We start from the raw sequence: 19,306 nt of genomic DNA, 5'->3' as shown, positions 1-19,306 counted from the left end.
CTGATGGCCAGATGCACTGTCTCCCCTCAGCCTGGCAGAGGGCAGCTGGCTGTGTGGATAAATTCTTCCTGATGAGGTAGAGAGGCCAGCAGCCCCTCCACGCATGTGGAAGGATGTTCTCCAGTAGGTGACCGCTGCTAATTTTCCAGAGTCAATCATTTAGCTGTGGTCTCACCTTTCTGTTGACTGCAGCCCAGGCTGCCCTGCCAGCAGTCACTGGCTCCCCGCTGTTCACAGCTTAGTGGTATTTGTTTCTTGGGGGGTGGGGAGGATTCCCTGTTTGAAATCTTTTTGACTTTTTCATTGACAACTGGTTAATTTGTTTTAACCTCCGGAAAATAGGGGCTTGATATTAGAAGGCTGAGAAAGGGAAGATAAAGAGATCATTGATTTCATTCCAAATTCAACTCCTGTTGGGGGGGCACTTAACACAGACACAGGAGTCAGACAGCACAGATGTTGTTAACTGCTGCAACTGGATGGCGCAGTGTCTGAGGCCACGCGGAAGCTCCCATCTGGTCCCTCCATAAGGAGAACTTATGACCCATCTGTGGCCAAGGAGCCCTAACAGGGCCCATCGAGAGAAAAAGAGAAAGTGTCCCTTTCTGTTTCAGCACAGGGGCATAAGAGGGTAGAAGGAGCTGGTGCCCATCTCTGCCACTTCACCCACACACAGCTTCTTGACCTGAGCACCAAGGCTCGTTGTAGAACAATGTCCCTTCGCTTTGCAACCCAGGGGAGTTGGATCAGGGTGACTGTGTGCCCTTGTGCAGGGCACAGCCACACCTGGCCAGGGAAGCCATGTGGCAGAGCTCTGCTCAAAAGAAGGGAGTCTCTCAGCTGCACCTGCTCACCTCATAGGCTGCTGCTGGCCCTGGTTGGAACAATTGATAGCAAAATGGGTGTTCTCAAGACCGAGGGTCAGAGACTCTGGGCACCAGGAACTAATCTTGCCAAAACAACTAGCCCTCTGCTTACATTATGTCATTTAAACCTCACCCCAACCTCTGAAGAAAGTAGTGGTACACTACGGTAGAGAAGAGGACACTGATCTTGGGAAGACTGAGGTGCCCAGAGTCATGTGGCCGGTGAGTCCAGATAGGGCTGCCCTCAGGGCCTGTGCTCGCAGTGGCTGGACTGGACTCGGAGAACCTCACGTGGGTTATGAACTTATTGTAGCTCTTTTTATTTGCCAATAAAAGGGATTTTCTGGAGCCAGGTGGGGTGGCGCACACTTGTAATCCCAGCATTTGGGAGGCTGAGATAGGAGGATCGAGGTTTGTGGACAGCCTCAGCTACTGAGTGAAGCCCTTTGCAACTCAATGAGACCCTATTTCAAAATAGAATAAAAGAGAGGGATCATGGTGTGGCTCTGAGATGGAATGCCCCTGAGTTCCATCCCCAGTACCACAAAAAGGGGGGATTTTCTGAACTATTCCCCTGTAAGGGGGGCTCCTCTAAAAGGAAAGGACATTTGTGAGTATTTGCAGTGGCAGCAAAGAAGTGGGGCCCTAGCCACCATGGAGGATGAGCTCAGGAGAGTGGAGAACCGGGACTGTGCCTGGGAGATGTGGGAGTCAGCCAGGGCTGAGGGTGGAGGAGGGAAAGACACAGACTAGGTTCCATGCTGCCCTTGTGGGAGGGAAAGAACAGGTGTTCTGAGAATGGCTGGACCATCCTGTTGAATTCCCCAGAGCAGGACCTGGCCCACCAGGGAGGGCACCTGGAAGTTAGAGTCCATAGTCTGTCCTTCATATATCTGAGCTGTTTTTTTGAGTACCACAATGACAAGTCCATGTTATAAACAAACTAAAAGGGGAGGCTTAGTAGCTAATTTAAGAGCACAGAGTCCGTGGCTTTCCTTTAAGGCCACTTGAGTTTTATTGCAAACTCTCTTGTATGTGAAGTAATGATCAAATATTTGGAGCTAAAGCAGATAACATCCAAACCAGTTATATGACCAGTTATCAGCTCAAAACTTCATTACGCATTTAAAGTTAATACAAATTATTTGGGGGTTTTCCACATTTTTTTTCCTAGTACCATGGCAATCCAATATCCAGGGGTGCTCTAGAACTGGGCTACATTCCCAGCCCCTTTAAAACCTATTTATTTATTTATTTATTTATTGTGGGTCTGGGGATGGAACCCAGGGGCATTTGACCTCTGAGCTACACCCCCTGCCCTATTTTTTATTCTTTATTTTGAAACCAGGTCTCACTGAGTTGCAGAAGGGCTCACTAAGTAGCTGAGGCTGTCCACGAACCGCGATCCTCCAGGTCTCAGCCTCCCGAATGCTGGGATGACAAGCGTGCGCCACCACGCCCGGCTAAAACCTTTTTATTTTGAGACAGAATCTCTTAATGTTAACTTAATGTTGCCCAGGCTGGCCTCAAAACTTGCAATCCCGTGTCAGCTTCCCAAGTAGCTGGGATTACAGGTGTGGGCCACGGCAGGCCCTCCACATTTGTTTTATAAATCAAAGAACACTTTTATTCTCTCCAAGTTAGGTCATGGTATCTTCCTAACTGTTGAGGTTTTTTGTTTTGTTTTTCATACTGAGAGGTCACCCCCGGCACATTTTACCTCCAAGTGAAATCTCCAGTGCTTTTCATTTTTTGAGTTGCTAAGGGTCTTGCTAAATTCCTGAGGCTGGCCTCCACCCTGTGATCCTCTTGTCTCAGCTTCCCAAGCACGTGGGTTACACGCATGCACCAGATTTTTGATTATGTAGCAGGAGTAGTTTCTTTAGTGATTGGGGCCTGAGTGGTAACTTGAATTGTGTTTGGAACTGTACTTGGGGTTTGAGCAATGGTTCATCTTTTCATCAAAAAAAGAAGGCAATGGATGGCTAGTCCCTGGCACTGTGAGGGTTTGCCTCCCATCGGGGCGCAAGGGGTGAACAAGTTTTGGGCCTTTCATCTGGGTGGTAAGCCTGGGAAGGTCACCATGGGATGATGTGTCTTCCTGCCCACTGATCTGTCTCCACCTTCATTCCAACAAAAAGCTCTAGAAAAGATGCCGGCCGCCTCCACATTTTTACTTGGATCGGGTTGATTCCATAACCTAGACTATTCAGTTGCAAATATGGAGACCAGGACATCCAAGCTGTTCGCCATTCTCCCCCACCCTGCTGCCTTTGTAGGAAGACCACAGCCTTGGTACCAATTAGCAGATACAAAAGAGAATGTTCCAGAGAAAATCGTCTGTGCCTGAGCTCAGCCTCATGGGAAAAAGTACAGTTATAATCGCTCACATTCCCCTGAGTACTCATTAAAACCATGTGAGGTAGGCACTGTCATCTCCAGAGAGGTCAAGTAACCTGTCCAAAATGATACAAGATCGAAGCCAAGTGCTTTGACCCACTGGGAACTCTTAGGAAGCACCACTGGGGGATGTGGAAACTGGGATACAGAAATGCGATTTGTGTATATTTTGATATTTCTTTGGGCTGGTTGCAAAGCAAGAACCTGTTAGATAACTTGCTGCTAGAAAGTTCTTAGGCTTTTCATAGTGTCCCAGGAAGTCGATTCAGAGAGGACAGGGACACCCACAGGCCACATAGATTATAAGTGGCAAGGTTAGGGTCCAGGCCTGCTGCCTGCTTGAAAATTCTAAATAATATGGTATGGCCTTGACTCTTTTACTGGTATTGAAGGTCAGATCCTTATGTAGAAACACCTCTCCTCTGCTCCTTTGGGGCACAGTTTGTCCCTGTCTGGGACAAGGTGTCAACCCAAAGCATTCAGTTGCTCTGTCCTCTCTCTTTGTGGGACCCACTAACCTGGTGGTCAGTCAGAGTCCTGGGCCTTGCCTCAGGATTTCCCTCTAACTGACCTGTGTGCTTGTGAATTCTGTGAAGAGACTGTAAGCTCTTTCAGAGTTAAGATCATGTCTTACACACTGCCCTACACATACACACACACTCAGTGTGCCAAGACCCAGTCATCAACAGTTATTGACTTATCTTGATTGGAATTGGATAAAGATGGTAACTTTTTTTTTTCCTAAAGCTTTGTGAACTAGCTCAGAGATTCTTAAAAATGGTTTGCTTTATGCCGTTGATAAAAGGATTCCATTAAATCTGTGTTTCTAAAGGGTAGCCCATCTAACATCAGAAATCAAAGGAAGCGGAGCATGGTGGTACACACCTATAATTCCAGTACTTGGGAGACTGAGATGGGAAGATTGCAATTTTGAGACTAGCCTCAGAAACTTAGACACTTAAAAAAAAAAAAAAAAAAAAGGCTAGGTGTGTAGCTTGGAGGTAATATGCCAGTGAGTTCAATTCCAAATATCACAAAAAAGAAAAAGAAAAGAAAGCAAAAGTCCTCTGATTTCATAACTCGTTGTAGGACTCAGGAACCTGCTTATGTCCGGGTGTCTTTCCTGGCCCATGAAGTTTAAAAGGCACAGCTTAACCTTTTCAGTAATCACCGTCTCTAAAATTATAGCCTAGGCGACCGTCTAGCTCCTCTTTGCCTACAGAAACATGTCTACTGCAGAAGCCTTCCTAACAGTGTGTTGGTGAGTGTTTATGGATCGTCATTTTTCTTGCAGATTCCTAACCAGCAGAATGCTGGAACTCGCGGCAGACTGCCGCAGTGTTCATGATGGCCGAGCTGGACGCCGAGCTGGACCACATCCTTCCGTCTTCCGTCCTTCCCCCTTTCTGGGCCAAGTTAGCAGTGGGACTTGTTTCCCTCGTGTGTTTTGCACGGAGCTATGATGGAGACTTTGTCTTCGACGACTCTGAAGCTATCGTCAACAATAAGGTTTGTATCTCGCTCTCCTGGGAAACTTTTGTGAACTGCTCGTCTCTGTCTCAGGAATCCTCTAAGTTGGTGCTGAATTCTTTGTTAAACGTGGGCTAATAGATTTCCCGTCTCTTTATTATTTTTGTATCACCTCCTTAACGTAGTGCTTCTTTGATTGCCAGCAACCAGGTCTGCAGGTTGTCTGATCTCGTGCAGCCCCAGCCACACGTGGATCGCAGAGGCTGTCCTCCTAAAGGCAAGGGCGGGACAAGGTGTTGCACACTGAGTATTTCAGGTTTTGTGAACGTTGTTTCAGAACAGTTCAAACGAGAAAGGCAGTCGTGCGTCTGCTGCAGTGATGGTCGGGTCTGCTGGCCCACCAAAGGCACTTCGTCCAGCGGCAGCCAGGATGCTGCGGCTTGCCCTTCAGCGATGTGAGGATGGCCGTGCCAGCTGCTGTGGGCCGTGCCTCCCGCGCTTCCTGCTCGCTCCTGTGTGGAGGCCCCCATGTGCTGACCTTGCAGAATCCCAGTCAGCCTCCTTGCCAGTTGTAGCCGTGTCCGTACAGGGAGAGTGGTATTGTCTTTCTCTTGCTCATCAGAGTTAGGAAAAAAGAAATCAGTTTGTTCAAAGGGGCTAGACTTATAAGAAGGAAGTCAGAGGCAAGGAAGGCCCAGAGGAAAAAACTCAGGGAACGTACCTGAGGTGTGGCCTTTGTGACAGTTCGTGTATGTTGCTTAGCTGATACTGAGGATTTGAAGGAATGTACCCATCTACGTCTGCAGGACGTGTAATCCTAGGAGGTCTAACCCTCCTGTTGAATGCTCTTAGAAATAGGAAGTTGAGCCAGGCGTGATGGCGCATGCTTGCAATCCTAGTACTTGGGAGACTGAGACAGGAGGATCACAGGTTTGTGACCAGCCTTAGATACTTAGTGAGGCCCTCTGCAACTTAGTGAGACCCTGTTTCAAAATAAAGAATAAAAAGTAGAGCTGGGGGTGTTGCTCAGAGATAGAATACCCCTGGGTTCAATCCCCAGTAACACACACACACACACACACACACACACACACACACACACACACGAAGTCCAACCAAGTGTGGTGGCACGTTCCTGTACTCCTAGTACTTGGGAGGCTGAGAGAGGAGGATCGAAGGCTGGACCAGCCCCAGTAACTTATGAAGACTCTCAGCAACCTAGCGAGACCCTGTTTTAAAACAAAAAAGTAAAAGAAGCAGGGGGTGTAGCTTAGAGGTAAAATGCCCCTGGGTTCAAGCCTCAGTACCAAAAAAGGGGAAAAATATGAAGAAGTCATTATTTTCCTATTAGAAATGTTGAGGAAAACTCTCCTTATAACAAGCATGTGTCTTCAGGGAAAACATGATTGATTTGCAGACATTGTACTTGTAATAGAATATTATAGTTAATTCTCTCCATTTCCATAGCACGTACTAGAGCATTATTGACGTTTACTTCTAAGTCAAGTTCTTGGCTTATAATTTCCTGCAGGTTCACCTAGCACTTCCTGTAGATGACTTGATTTCAGCTCTTTAAATTTTTAATTTTTTTTTTTGTTTGTTTGTGTGGTACTGGGGATGGAGCCCAGGGGCATTCTACCTGCAAGCTACACCCCCCAGCCCTATTTTTTATTCTATATTTTGAAACAGGGTCTCACTGAGTTGCAAAGGGCTTCACTAAGTATCTGAGGCTGGCTGCAAACTGTGATCCTCCTGTCTCAGCTCTTTTTTTAACCATACTTAAAAGCAGTAAGTAACTCTGAGCAACTCTGTCCAGTTAATGGCTTCCAAGCTGCCAAACTGCTTTCCTAAGAAGAATTGTACTTAATTTTTAAATTCCATCATTCATTTTGGCGACAGTTTTGACTCTTCTACGTTAGTAAAGCATTACTTTAGAACTCTCTCAACATTCTTACTGCTATAATACAGAAGGACTGATCACACAACTTATAAGAAAGTTTATGTGCTCACAGTTTTGGGGGAGATTCTGGGCTCGGGCCTGGGTCTGGAGTTCAGGAGCATGGCAGCCAGGAAGTATAGGGAGAAAGTGAGGCTCTATTCTCCCATCATGGAGGCCGGAAGCAGAGCAGGCAGGTGAGGACTTTCTGTAATCCCCAAGGCCACACCCCCAGGGACCCCTCCTCAACCAAGTTTTCCAACATTGCTACCTTGTTCCTGTGAGAGCTAGGAGAACATTCTAAATCCAAACCACAAAAAGAATCAGTGTTAGAGAATTCTAGCCAGCTAGCAGGACAAAGCGTAGGTGCCATGGCGTGTGGGGGCCTGGCTCTGCTTCTCTTTCCTTCTGTGAGAGGGGAGGCATCTGAAGCATGTCCTGTGGGCACGGTCTGGGCATGGTTTCCCTGAGGGTCACCCTGTGCCCTGCTGATGCCTTGGCAGGCCCTTGCTCCCTGGCACCATCTCCGCAGCGATGGGAATCAGGCTGTTCCTGGGTCCTGGTGTTGGAGACTGTTCAGATGCTTCCCTGCAGTGTCCAGGCGCCTTTTCTTTGTTCCTTGAGATGACGATGTTCTTTGAGGTGGTGGTGTTATAAGGAATTTCAGGCAAAATCCGTCACTTCCATAAGTCATTATAAGGAAAACTGACCTTTCTTTCGGTTGCACACCCTGCTGTGTGTAGGCTACGCCTAATCAAATATTTAGAGCTTCGCTGGTGTTTATTTCCTTTTCAAAGGGAGGATGAGATGCTCCTCTGCCCAGCCCCTTTGCAGCTGAACAAGCACTTCTGTGACGATGTCAAAGACTTAAGTCTTCCAGTTTTGTCACCAAGGCTCCTAAGGAAGCAGATGCGTCCCATGACCTTCACAGAGCATCTGCCTGGCTCCTGGGATGGGGTGGTGGGTGTGCTGAAGGCCATGAAGCTGAGCCCCGTCATCCATAACGCGGTGTCAGGTGACTGACCCACTTTGCCTCTGTCCCCATTTCTAAAGGCTTTCCCTTGAGTCGGCAAGCACTTACACGGCAAGTACTGAGTTTTGGGGTGTGGCGTGGACATTATTTGCACTTTAGGGCCACTTCTTTTGGGGACTTTTTTATGATACTAGGTATTGAACCCAGGGGCATTCTACCTCTGAGATACACCCTCAGCCCTTTTTGGTTTTTATTTTGAAGCTGTCTTACTAAATTGTGGAAGGCCCCACTAAGTTGCTGAGACTGGCTGCGAACATGCAATCCTCCTCTCTCAGCCTCTCAAGTACTGGGATCACAGGGGTGCACCACAGTGCCTGGCGGGGGCATCTGATGTGCTCAGAAGAGAAGGCTCAGTGAGGGAGTGGGCACCCACTCACACTCTCCTATCAGGTGCGCCCACCTGTGGGACCCAGGTGCTAGTCCTGGGATGCGATGGAGCAGGAGGTGGCCTGGCCATCTTGGTGGGGAGTCTGGTGGAGCGATGAGTAGTCATGCTCCTGGCTCCACACCAACCTCGTTCTCCAGTGACCTGCTAAGTCCATGAGCTTCCCCTCCCCTTTGAAGCCCTCCTATGCTTTGGAGAATCAGTCTGGTTACTGCAAGAAGAAATGCTGGCTGACTCTGAGCAATGCTTCACACATCCTGCATCCTGTCCCTAACACATTCCTGTTTAATTCTGCCTTAAAGAGAAAATTAGTAATCATATTTGCTGTTTATTCCACAGTGTCTTGTCTACCTTTCACGCCACTTAGTTTCAGATTTTAAATGTAAAAAAGGATGTGTTGCTAAATGTTTAGCATAGTACCAAATTAGTGACCTCGGCATTATGATAGGGACAGGTGTTTTGGGTTTTTTCCCCCAATATTTAGTGATTTTTATCTTTGAGAATTAAGCTGGGCATAGTGGCACACGCCTGTAATCTCAGAGATGAGGATGATTGCAGGTTGGAGTCCAGCCTCAGCAACTTTGAGACCCTCAGAGCTGAGTGGGACTTTGTTTCAAAACAAGAAATGAAATACAGCCGGGCGTGGTGGCCAACGTTTGTCATCCCAGTACTTGGGAGACTGAAACGGGAGGATTGCTGGTTTGTGAACAGCCTCAGCTACTTAGGCCCTCTGCAACTCAGTGAGACCCTGCTTCAAAATAAAAAGAATTTAAAAAATAAGGCTGGGGGTGTAGCTCGGAGGCAGAATGCCTCTAGGTTTCATCTCCAGTACTGCAAAAAGAAAAAAAAAAAAAAAAAAGAAAGAAAGAAAGAAAAGAGAGAGAGAGAAAGAAATAAAATAGGGCTGAGTATAGCTCAGAGATAGAATGCCCTTGGACTCAACTCCCAGTACCAATTTATATATATATATATATATTTTATATGTATTTTTATATTTTATATATATAAATTGGTACATATATATGGAAGGGTTTTTTTTTTTTAATTTCAGTATGCTTAGCTCATGATCAAAAATGGAAAGCTTTAAGAAAATATGTTTATCCACATATAAGTTTGAACCATGATAGTTTTGGTAAATTCCCTTACTTATTGAATACTGATCTTACTTAGTTGAGTGTTTCATTTGTTCGGCTTGTATTATGCACTTTCTGTATACTCCCACTAAGCTCAGCTGTGCGCCAGGTCCTGTAGAGTTTCAATCTAGTGCAAACAGGTAGTTTGTGATTATAAGTCACCGGTGTGCCGGGATGGGAGATGTCCTGAGGCTCCTAGAACAGGGCAGGGTCCACTTAGAAGGCCTGCACGGATGGCTGAGAGATGAATGGCAGAGGAGTCGCCATGGGGAGAGGCCAAGGTGACCATCCAGGAGAGGGCTCGGTGAGGACCCCACATGGGGAGGAGTCCTGACTCTTGTCCAAAATGACCCCAGCGGTGTCCCCGCAGGACCTCCGAGCAGACACGCCCCTGGGCGACCTGTGGCATCACGACTTCTGGGGCAGCAGACTGAGCAGCAACAACAGCCACAAGTCCTACCGGCCCCTCACCGTCCTGACTTTCCGGTGAGGATCCAGATTTTCCCATTTTAGGGCTGAGGGTGCGGGGTCTGGGAGGGTCGCCTGCCTGCCATGCTCTGGTGTGGCAGGTCCAGTCTGGGTTCCTAGGGAGCTGGCAGCCGCTCCTGTATCCGCAGAAGTGCATGCTAATTCCAGCTCTTAGGTGAGCTGCGGGGAGGCAGAGAAGGTGCCCGAGGAAACTCCACTTCAAAGAGCAGCCCCGGCAGCACAGACTAAAATTGGAACAAGAAAGAGAAGACGCGTGGCCTCTGTGGGGGACAAGGCACAAAGTGCTGACGCATTCTGTATTTTACTGTTTTCAGACAGCCGGCCCTGTGCTTTTTGGTTAGCGCGCAGGGAGCAGTTTGATGTGTATCAAAGAAACATGAGCCTCTAATGAAGTTGTAGGGTGTTTTTTTTTTTTTTTTTCATAACAACAACAAAACAGCAGCTAAGCTCTAAATCTTCCTAGAGCACCGAGTCAGCATGCAAAGTGAAATTGAAACTTAAAAAACAACCTCCCTGCCCCCGTCCGTCAGGGAGCCGCAGCGTGCACAGAGTCCTCATTCATGCTGGGTCTCAAGTGCATTTAAATACTCGCGTGTACATCTCTCAAAGAAGTCTGGGAGTGATGAATGGAAGCCACCAGCCGTAGGAGAGAAGCACTCGAAAGTAAGAATCGCTGGCAGCAGAGAGTTGCTTCTTGGAGGAAGGCTGGCTGGAAAACTCAGAGGCACCATTTTTGTGGACAAGCAAGTGACAGGCCTCTCTTAAATCCTGGTCTTGAAAGGGGTAGCCATGTCTACATAATCTACAAATGTAGATTATGTCTGCCTGGAATGCAGCCCTTCCTTTTTTTTTTTAGCACTTAAAAAATTTTCTAGCTTTTCCTCTTTGCGTGTTTTCAGTCCCACCCCGCCCCCAACCTTGAACTTGTTCGTTTCTTCCATCTTCCCCTCCGTGGTTAATTACATTCACGCTGTTTCATCGGGCTCCTTAGCTTGACACATGATTAGCTTGGTGGCGTTTTTTACCAGGGAGGCACGAGGTCTCAGTCGCCTCCTTTGAACATTTATAAATGGGCCGTCGCTGTTTTGTGGTCCCTTCTGGGTGTCGAGCCTTGAACTTTCCGTGTTTGCGGCAGGATTAACTACTACTTGTCGGGCGGCTTCCACCCGGTGGGTTTCCACGTGGTCAACATCCTCCTGCACAGCGGCATCTCTGTCCTCATGGTGGACGTCTTCTCGGTGCTGTTTGGTGGTCTGCAGTACACCAGTAAAGGGCGGAGGGTGCACCTGGCCCCCAGGGCGTCCCTGCTGGCTGCGCTGCTGTTCGCTGTCCATCCGGTGCACACTGAGTGTGTAAGTATCTCCTGCCTGTGATATCTGCATGTGTGTAAGAAATATTAAGGCCAGCCACACATGATGGTGCATGCCTGGAATCTCAGACCTTGGGAGGCCGAGATGGGAGGATTGCAGTTTTAAGGACGGTAACTTAGCGAGACTACTTCAAAATAAAAAAAAATAAAATAAGAAGGGCTAGGGGTGTAACTCGCAGGTAGAGTGCCCCTGGACTCAATCTCCAGTACAAAAAAGGACAGAGAAATGATAAGGTATCTGTGTACCATCTTATTTTCTAAAACAGGCTCCTTTGATATACTTATTCCTCTTGCTTCCAAGGCTAAATAGAGTTGCACTACAGTTTACTCTAGAGATAGAAAGGGCACCCCATAAACGCCCTGCAAGAGCTTTGAAACTGTTGCTCCTGGGACAGAGACATCTCCCGTGAACGGATGCAGGGTACCATTCGGAGGAGATTTTGTACCAAAGGCGTGGTCTCCAGAGACACTTGCTGTGTCGCTTGTGTGACAACACCATCCATGAAGGTCGAATCTTGAGTAATGCCTGGCGTTGGGGTCTAGAGACCAGCCACTAAGAACCATTCTTCAGCAAAGGGAGCTTTTCTATGGTAGCCGACAGCTTTGTGATATACAAAGTACTTTCTCATCCTTACCTTGATAAAATGCTGTGACATTAGATGGGCTACTGCAGTCATTTCCAGGCAGTGGCCTGGGGCTCGGGTGGGGGCTGTAAAGAAAAGACTAACTCAGAGTCAGTACTTGGTGACTGTTGAGGAGGACTTCAGTCCCAGGTTTCCGAGGCCCACACTGGGAGATGCTACGTGGAGGGACGCTCATGCCATCACCCTCCCTCCTCCTCTCCCCCTCTTGTCCTCTCCTCTGACTGGCCTTGGACCAGGCAATGGGGCGCTCCTGACAGGAGCCCCCTGCTGTCCTGCGGACCCCACCTCCAGGCCATTGAGCTGTTGCTGAATGTATTGGGGGCACACTGTCTTAGGATTAAGCTAGACCTTTATGAGTGTCAGGAACTGCTCCCCTCCCCACCCATGAACCCTTGGAAAATGCAAGTGAATGTATTTGCTGCGGTATAAGACCAGATTTTAGACGTTCATTCTGTGAGCCTGAAGTTCCTACTGTAAAATACTGCATCTGCCTACTTTATTACTTTTTCCCAATAGACTTGTGCACTCAGTACAGACACGTAGAGACCGACATGGAACCAGATGTCTGTTGGGCATCTTGAAGCCAGTTCCAGAATGATGAACACAGTTGCTGTGTCCGGCATCTAATCTTATTAAATTGTCGATTCTTTGGTATCGCGTCTGAGAAGCAAGTTGTGGTGGCGCATGCTCGCAATCCCAGTACTCGAGAGGCTGAGGCAGGAGGACAACCTTCTAATATATTTTTAAATTTTACTTCAGCAAATTCAGAGGATTTAAAGACTTGATAGGCTAGGAACTGATGTTGTAAGAGTTTACAGGTTTTTTATACATAACTATGATCAAATTAGAGTCGGATTCAATCTCTGTTCTCTTTGATCTAAATGTTTGCTGGGATCCTTCAGTCATAAACAGTGCTGAGAAAATCCTTATTTGAATACTGCTTGCTTCTAATCTAAATTAGCATGCTCTTAAAAGCAGAATGAACGATTTAACTTATTAACCCAAGAAAGTTTTCTAAAGTTGTGACTTTTAAGTACTGAGTTGAAATAAAAGTTTTCAGTGCCATTAAGTATGACTAGATGTCCTTATAAACATACACACTCAGTGGGGCGTGGTGGCGCACGCTTGTAATCCCCGCGCTTAGGAGGCTGAGACAGGAGGATCACACGGGTTCGAAGCCAGCCTCAGCTACTTAGTGAGGCTCTCAGCAAGTAGTAAGACCCTGTTTCCAAATAAAATATAAAATAGGTCTGGGAGTATAGCCCGGAAGTAGAAAGTCTCTGGGTTCCACCCCTAGTACCACCTAAAACTAAATAAATAAACAAATAAATAAATAAATAAATAAATAAATAAATAAACATACACACTCATACACACACGCTCACTCCAGATAAGGGCAGTCTTGGACACATTAATTTCCAAAGGCCACATCCAGATCTCTAAAAGGGAAGTCATAAGCCATAGGAGAGAACGGATTATTTGAAATTTTTCTTCATCTCTCCCCCCCCCATTCATGAACTCCAACTTGAAAAGCTAATTACAAACTAAAGCACTATGGTGCATGTGTGTGATCCCAGTATAAAAATAAAAAGAGCTGGGCATAGCTTTGAGGTAGAATTCCTTTAGGCTCAATCCCAAGTACTATTTAAAAAAAAAAAAGAAAAAAAAATAGTTATGGGGCTGGAGGTGTACCTCAGTGGTAGAGTATTTGCCTAGCAAACACAAGATGTTCTATCCCCAGCAGGGAGGGAAGGAAAGAAGAGAGGGAGAAGGAAAGAGTTAATGGATAATTAGAAATTAGCATTCTAAGATTCACGTTTTATATATGTACCTTTCATTATTTGGGCAAATAGTTTTCAGTTTCCTCTTATCTGCATTTCCTGGTTATCTCCCACTCAGTATTGTAAAATTCCAGCTTTGGCAATGTGCAGAGCAGGCCACCCTGAGACTTTAATTTTCCCACGGCAGGCAGGCGAGCGCCTCCCAGGTGTCTTGGCGCTGAGGAGGCAGCCCGGGGCGCTGCGCGTGGCCCCTGTGGATGAAAACGGGGGATTTGGGTAGCTGATGCACCTCGGTTTTATTTGTTAAGGGAAAGTGGTGGAGGTATAAGCCCAGGTTTTAGTGACATAAATTTCCTGTATTGTTTTTTGTCTTCATCCCTCTTCACCTGTAACACTGAAAATGTTTTAAAAGCCGGGCACGGTGGCGCATGTGTATAATCCCAGCATTTGGGAGGCTGAGATAGGAGGATCGCGGTTTGTGGACAGACTCATCTACTGAGTGAGGCCCTCTGCAACTCAGTGAGACCCTATTTCAAAATAAAGAATAAAAAATAGGGCTTAGGCTGTCACTCGGAGGTAGAATGCTCCTGGGCTCCATCCCCAGTGTCAAAAAAAAAAAAAAAAAAAAATTTGCCCATGGCAAATAAACACCTATGCTTTCTAGTCTCCTAGGTTGGCCACCATCCAGTGTGCCTGAGACTGAAAGCGTTCTGACTCTGGACTTAAAACCAAGATGGCCCTAGGCAGAGCGGGCCATGGTCCCCTGCTCTCTGACCCCTCCCAGGCTCTGAGTGGCTGGGACATCATTTCGCCCACTGTCACCTGTTTGTTCCCCAACTGTTATGAGTATCAGGCTGTCCCTCAAGGATGCCATCCATATCCCTCCCTCTGGGTTGTTCATAGACGTGAGCGGAGGGGGTTTCACGGGCCCTGGTCTGTGGCTCTGGGTTGCTGATCAGGTTGGAGCCCCCAGAGCGCCCTGGAGATACAGTGCCTCCACGTGGGGTCTGCGTTTCTTATTCTCAGAGTACTTAAAATGCCTGAATTCAGGTATGAAAAGATACACTCCAGCCTCTTTAAGATTCCCTCCCTTGCATCCCATAAACCCCGCCCTGACTGCAGGAAAGGAAGGGACTTGGCGGGAAACTTGCCTCTTCTCTCCCCAACTTCTCTTTATGGTCTTTGTGTAAATTGTTCCAACGATCGATCCCACCTGCCTTATGGATTCAGAGGCGCTGTAGTGATTTCTCCAGGAAACCCTGATGGGACATTTCAGATATTTAGAAAAAAAAAGCCTGAAATTTGCCTGAATCTGCAAATATCAGAAAAGAAAAAAACCTCATCCTGGCAGGCGTGGTGGCGCACGCTTGTAATCCCAGCGCTTGGGAGGCTGAGACAGGAGGATCGCACAGGTTCGAAGCCAGCCTCGGCTACTGAGTGAGGCTCTCAGCAACTTAGTCAGACCTTATTTCCAAATAAAGTATAAAATAGGTTCTGGGTGTATAGTCTGGTTATAGAAAAGCCCTTGGGTTCCACCCCCAGTACCATAAAATAAATAAATAAGTAAATAAAACACCCATCCTGCAGAAGCCCATTCACCAAAAAAAAAAAAAAAAATAGTGGAGACACTATCTCCTTGGAAAGCCTTTTTAACATTTTTTCTTACGTAAGCTCTGATTTCTATGCCAAAAATTCATTGTAAGTACTAAATTAAACCATTTAAGACACTTATCAGACTTTATTTAAAATAGTGTACTTCGCTTAAAGACTTGGGATTGCTTTGGCAGTTAGCAAAAGGAAGATTGTTTCCTTTAAGAGTACGTGCATGATGTTGGACGTTCACTTCCGCAGTGTCTGCAGGCGCCTCAGGCACCCAGATGACAGGGGGTTTCGACAGACCGGCCCTGGCCCCATCGCTAGCATTCATCCAGACCATTTCTTCCCCTTCCCTTCAGGAAGCGTTCATCTCTGCCTCCTCAGGCCTGTCGCTCTCTTCCTGTGACTATTTTCTCTTGTCTGAGGTTTGAGACTCCCATCCGCAGCACCGTGGGGAGCCCAGCTCTAAGAAGCTCCCGCGTCACCAGGGCCACCAGGGAGCCGGGGCGCTGCGGCCGCTTCCTCACCCGCCCGGCCCCACAGAGGCAGTGCCCTGCCACCCCCGGCTTCCCTGCCCTTTGTCCTTTCCCTTTCGGGTACTTACTGTATGGGACTTAGAGGGGCTCATAGGTAGACCCCCTGCCGTGTGCTGGGGTCTGTCCCGTGCAGCTGTCCCCAATTCCTTCTCTGTGCCCTGGCTGGGTGAGCTTACCGCTCCAAGGATTCCAGAACTCACAGTCCATATTCCCTGTGTCCACACAGCATGCTGTTGAACTCTCTGGCCCCTGCCACGCTTGCAGCAGATCTGTTGGGGCTTCGCTTCACCCCTTGCGTCGCGTGTGCGACATTCATAGGTTGGCTGCACCGCCTCATTCTGCCCTGAACCCTTGCCTGACACCCTGCACGACCCATTAGCGGTCACAGTGAGGACTGATAGCACACCTCAGCGTTCATATGTAGCCAACGCAGAGGGAAACAGAGCCCAAAAGGTATCCTTTTTTTCCCTATTGACTAGACATGCATTTGAGAATAAGTATATGTCATCATTTTCAGTCATAATACATTTTCTTCATTTATAAGACTTGAACCCACGGGTACTCTACCACTGAGCTGTATTCCCTTCCCTTTTTCTTTGTTAGTAGTCGTCGTTGTAGCAGTAGTAGTACTGGAGGTTGAACTCAGGAACATTCTACGTCTGAGCTACACTCCCAACCCTCCCCCCTTCACTTTTTCATTTTTCAAATGGTGTCTTGCTCAATATCTTAGACGAGCCTCAGCTCTACGATCCTCCAGTCGGCCTCCGGAGTGCTGGGATTACAGGTATATGCCGCCACACCCTACTCTTTATTTTTTATTTTGAAACAGGGTGTCACTGAGTTGCCCAGACTGGCCTTGAACTTACGATCCTCCTACCACAACCTCCTGAGTCACTGGGATTATAGGGCTGCACCACCGTACTCAGTAAGAATAGTCTTTACTGAGCCTCTCACATGTGATGTGTCGGTCCTCTGAGAATCCATCAGCCTAGCAGACATGAAAGTGATTCCCAGATACCAGCGCAAGAGCTTTGATAGAAGTCACGTTCAGGTTCTAGGTAGTAAAGGACCCCAGAAAGGAGACTGATAGATGCATTTGGAGAGCAACTGTTACAGTAATCAACCTGAAAGAAATAGATACAAATGTTAGTTGCCTCTTGAGCCCTGAGAAGCAGCACCATTATGGGTGAGAGGAGGGAGAGAAATGGAAGGGACCCCTTTCTGTTTTCTTCTTATTTTTTCATCACTTTCGGAGCTTTCTGCTTTCCAAGTTAACTCATATGATCACTCTTTGTTTGGAGGGAGGAAAAGATGGTAGAGACAGCTTGGGAGAATTATTCCTGTGTCTTTTTCTATCTGCCTGGTGGCTTTTAATACATATTTCCCACCTTATATCTTTTATGTCTCCGATCAAAAAAAAATTTTTTTTATCTCATGTCCTCTGAGCTGATGAAATTTTCCAATTAAAACCCCACTTGGGGCACACTAGGAGCCTGAGCCGCTGGAGCCCTTGGAGGGACACAGCTTTTGATGGCACGTGTGTCCTTGTCCAGCTCACAGAGACATCAGTCCCCTGGAAGCAGTTAAAATCAAGTCCTAGAACAAAAAGAGAAGAGGAAGCAATTGTAAGGACACCAATCGAATCGGTGGTGGGTCTAGGAGAGTTTCTCGTTTTGTATGTTGATAAGGATGCATGTTTCACTGTTTTTTACATGATTCTTTCTCCCCCCTTCTTTCAAGGTTGCTGGTGTTGTCGGCCGGGCAGACCTCCTGTGTGCCGTCTTCTTTTTGTTGTCTTTCCTTGGCTACTGTAAGGCATTTAGAGAAAGTAAGCACCCTGTTTGCCTTCTTAATGTCCCCACCTCTTGCTGTGTTTATTCTGTGGAGCAGTGTTTTACCCGGGGGAGTGATTTGCTTGCGTGGGGCACCACTCCGCGGGAGTGTGGGTCTGCAGGCGTCGGCACTCTTTGGATGCAGCTCTTCTCGCCGGCCGTTTTCATAATGCAAAGTTCCAAATCAGTAACAGAGTTCACGGACCAGTGTTCACACGGGAGGGTCCCCTTGGCTAAAGACACCACGAGCACACGTCGTAGCAGAAAGACCATAGCGCTCGTGATGGGCTTTTGCCGTTTTGTTTCTAGCAACATTGTAGGATGGACATTCTGCTGGGGCAGGCTGGACCCTTGATGCTCTGGGTATTTATAGCCCAGCGACCCCTTCGTAGTTTCCCAGGGTAGATAGAACAATCCTGAGAGCTTTCACTCACTGCCTCTCCTCCCTTACGGGCTGAACGTGAGCTCAGCTGTCTTGGAGCACCTGTCCTCTCAAATCTGCAGCTAAACTCACAGTGGAAAGGGGTCCCCCAACAACCATAGAATACGCCAGTACTCATTCTAAGGGGGGCCACGCTCAACCTCACACACCCTGTTTGTCATTATTACTTTATATGCTGAGACAGAACTGCCTGTGGCTCATTGAAGAATATAGGGACAGGTGAATAGAACAGTTTCAAGTATGGAAATTAGTGGGGCTAATTTTTCTTTCTGAGACTGAAAGTTCACTTAGGAGGTAGTCACATCAAAATATTGTTGGAGAAGGATGGGGGTATATCGCAGTGGAAGAGTGCTTGCATAGCATGCATAAAAACCTGGTTCACACACACACACACACACACACACACACACACACACACACACACACACACGACTATAAGCCTTTCAAAGTCATGCACTTGGTCTTTCTAGTTTTACATCCCCAGGTACAAGAAACACCCTTAAAGTTTGATTTATTGTTGGTGATAAAGTAAATGACCTAAATTGATACGTCTTTGTGCTATTTTAGGATAGAATCAGAGACCATGAGTACTTTTCATGAATACCTGAAGTACTAACATAAATATATTAAATGGTGGTAACCACATGGTCGGCCCAGTAACATCCTTTTAGCATGTACAGTGTTTTACCTTAGCATTGGAAAGAAGTGGTCAGGTCATTTGAGTCTGTAAATGTTTTCAAGAAAGTTAACCTGGAAATAGTTGATGTTTGCAAATCAAATCACAGTGGTAGATGTAACTACTGTGGAAGCGCTTTTAAAATTAGAAATAGATGTTCATTTAGGGAAATTACTTGGGACCATTGGAAAAGTGCTCAGGGCACCTTCGCTGCAGGTCTGCAAGCCACTGCATCTTCCTGGAGTCTGTCTTCTGTTAACTCGAATGTCCTGTGGAAAAAGAATAGCTCAAATGTATGTCACCAGTTTTCTATGAATCAAAGTAGTAAGTAATTTAAAAACCATCCCATCCAGGTGTAGTAGCACACACTTATAATCCCAGTGTTTGGGAGGCTGAGACAGGAGGAGTGTGATTCACAGACAGCCTCAGCTCCTACTTAGGTTCTTTGCAACTTAGAGAGACCCTGTTTCAAAATAAAGACTAAAAAATAGGCCTGGGGGTTTAGCTCAAAAGTAGAATGCCCCTGGATTCCATTCCCAGTACCGCAAAAAATAAACCAAAAAAAAAAAAAAAAACCTATCACATTTAAGCACTTTTACTTTTGGTATTCGTTTCCAAAGGCTTTATAAGGAAATTTGACTTTGTATAGATGGTTCTTAAAAATAGTTTTATTCCCGGTACTTGGGAGACTGAAAAGGGAGGATTGCAGGTTCAAGGA

At 46.8% G+C, this 19,306-nt stretch overlaps 1 protein-coding gene across 3 annotated transcripts in view; it reads left to right on the top strand.

Moving 5' to 3' along the window:
• Positions 1–4,613: 4,613 nt before the first annotated feature.
• The window catches only part of TMTC4 (transmembrane O-mannosyltransferase targeting cadherins 4), a gene marked incomplete at both ends in the record, with an annotated part of 62,922 nt that continues 48,229 nt past the window's right edge, over positions 4,614–19,306 (top strand). For 2 of the 3 annotated variants that reach the window (XM_080688901.1, XM_080688900.1), the window contains 4 exons: positions 4,614–4,775; positions 9,594–9,709; positions 10,848–11,064; positions 17,379–17,466. In XM_080688901.1, coding sequence (XP_080545027.1) covers positions 4,614–4,775; positions 9,594–9,709; positions 10,848–11,064; positions 17,379–17,466 — 583 coding nt within the window. The remainder of the gene's footprint in view (positions 4,776–9,593; positions 9,710–10,847; positions 11,065–17,378; positions 17,467–19,306) is intronic. The other variant, XM_080688902.1, reaches the window with a different exon arrangement.

Source organism: Muscardinus avellanarius, assembly GCF_963383645.1.
Source record: "Muscardinus avellanarius genome assembly, chromosome: 2".
Taxonomy (NCBI): Eukaryota; Metazoa; Chordata; class Mammalia; order Rodentia; family Gliridae; genus Muscardinus; species Muscardinus avellanarius.
The sequence above is the reverse complement of the archived record's forward strand: the minus strand, read 5'-3'. Positions and strand labels throughout refer to the sequence as shown.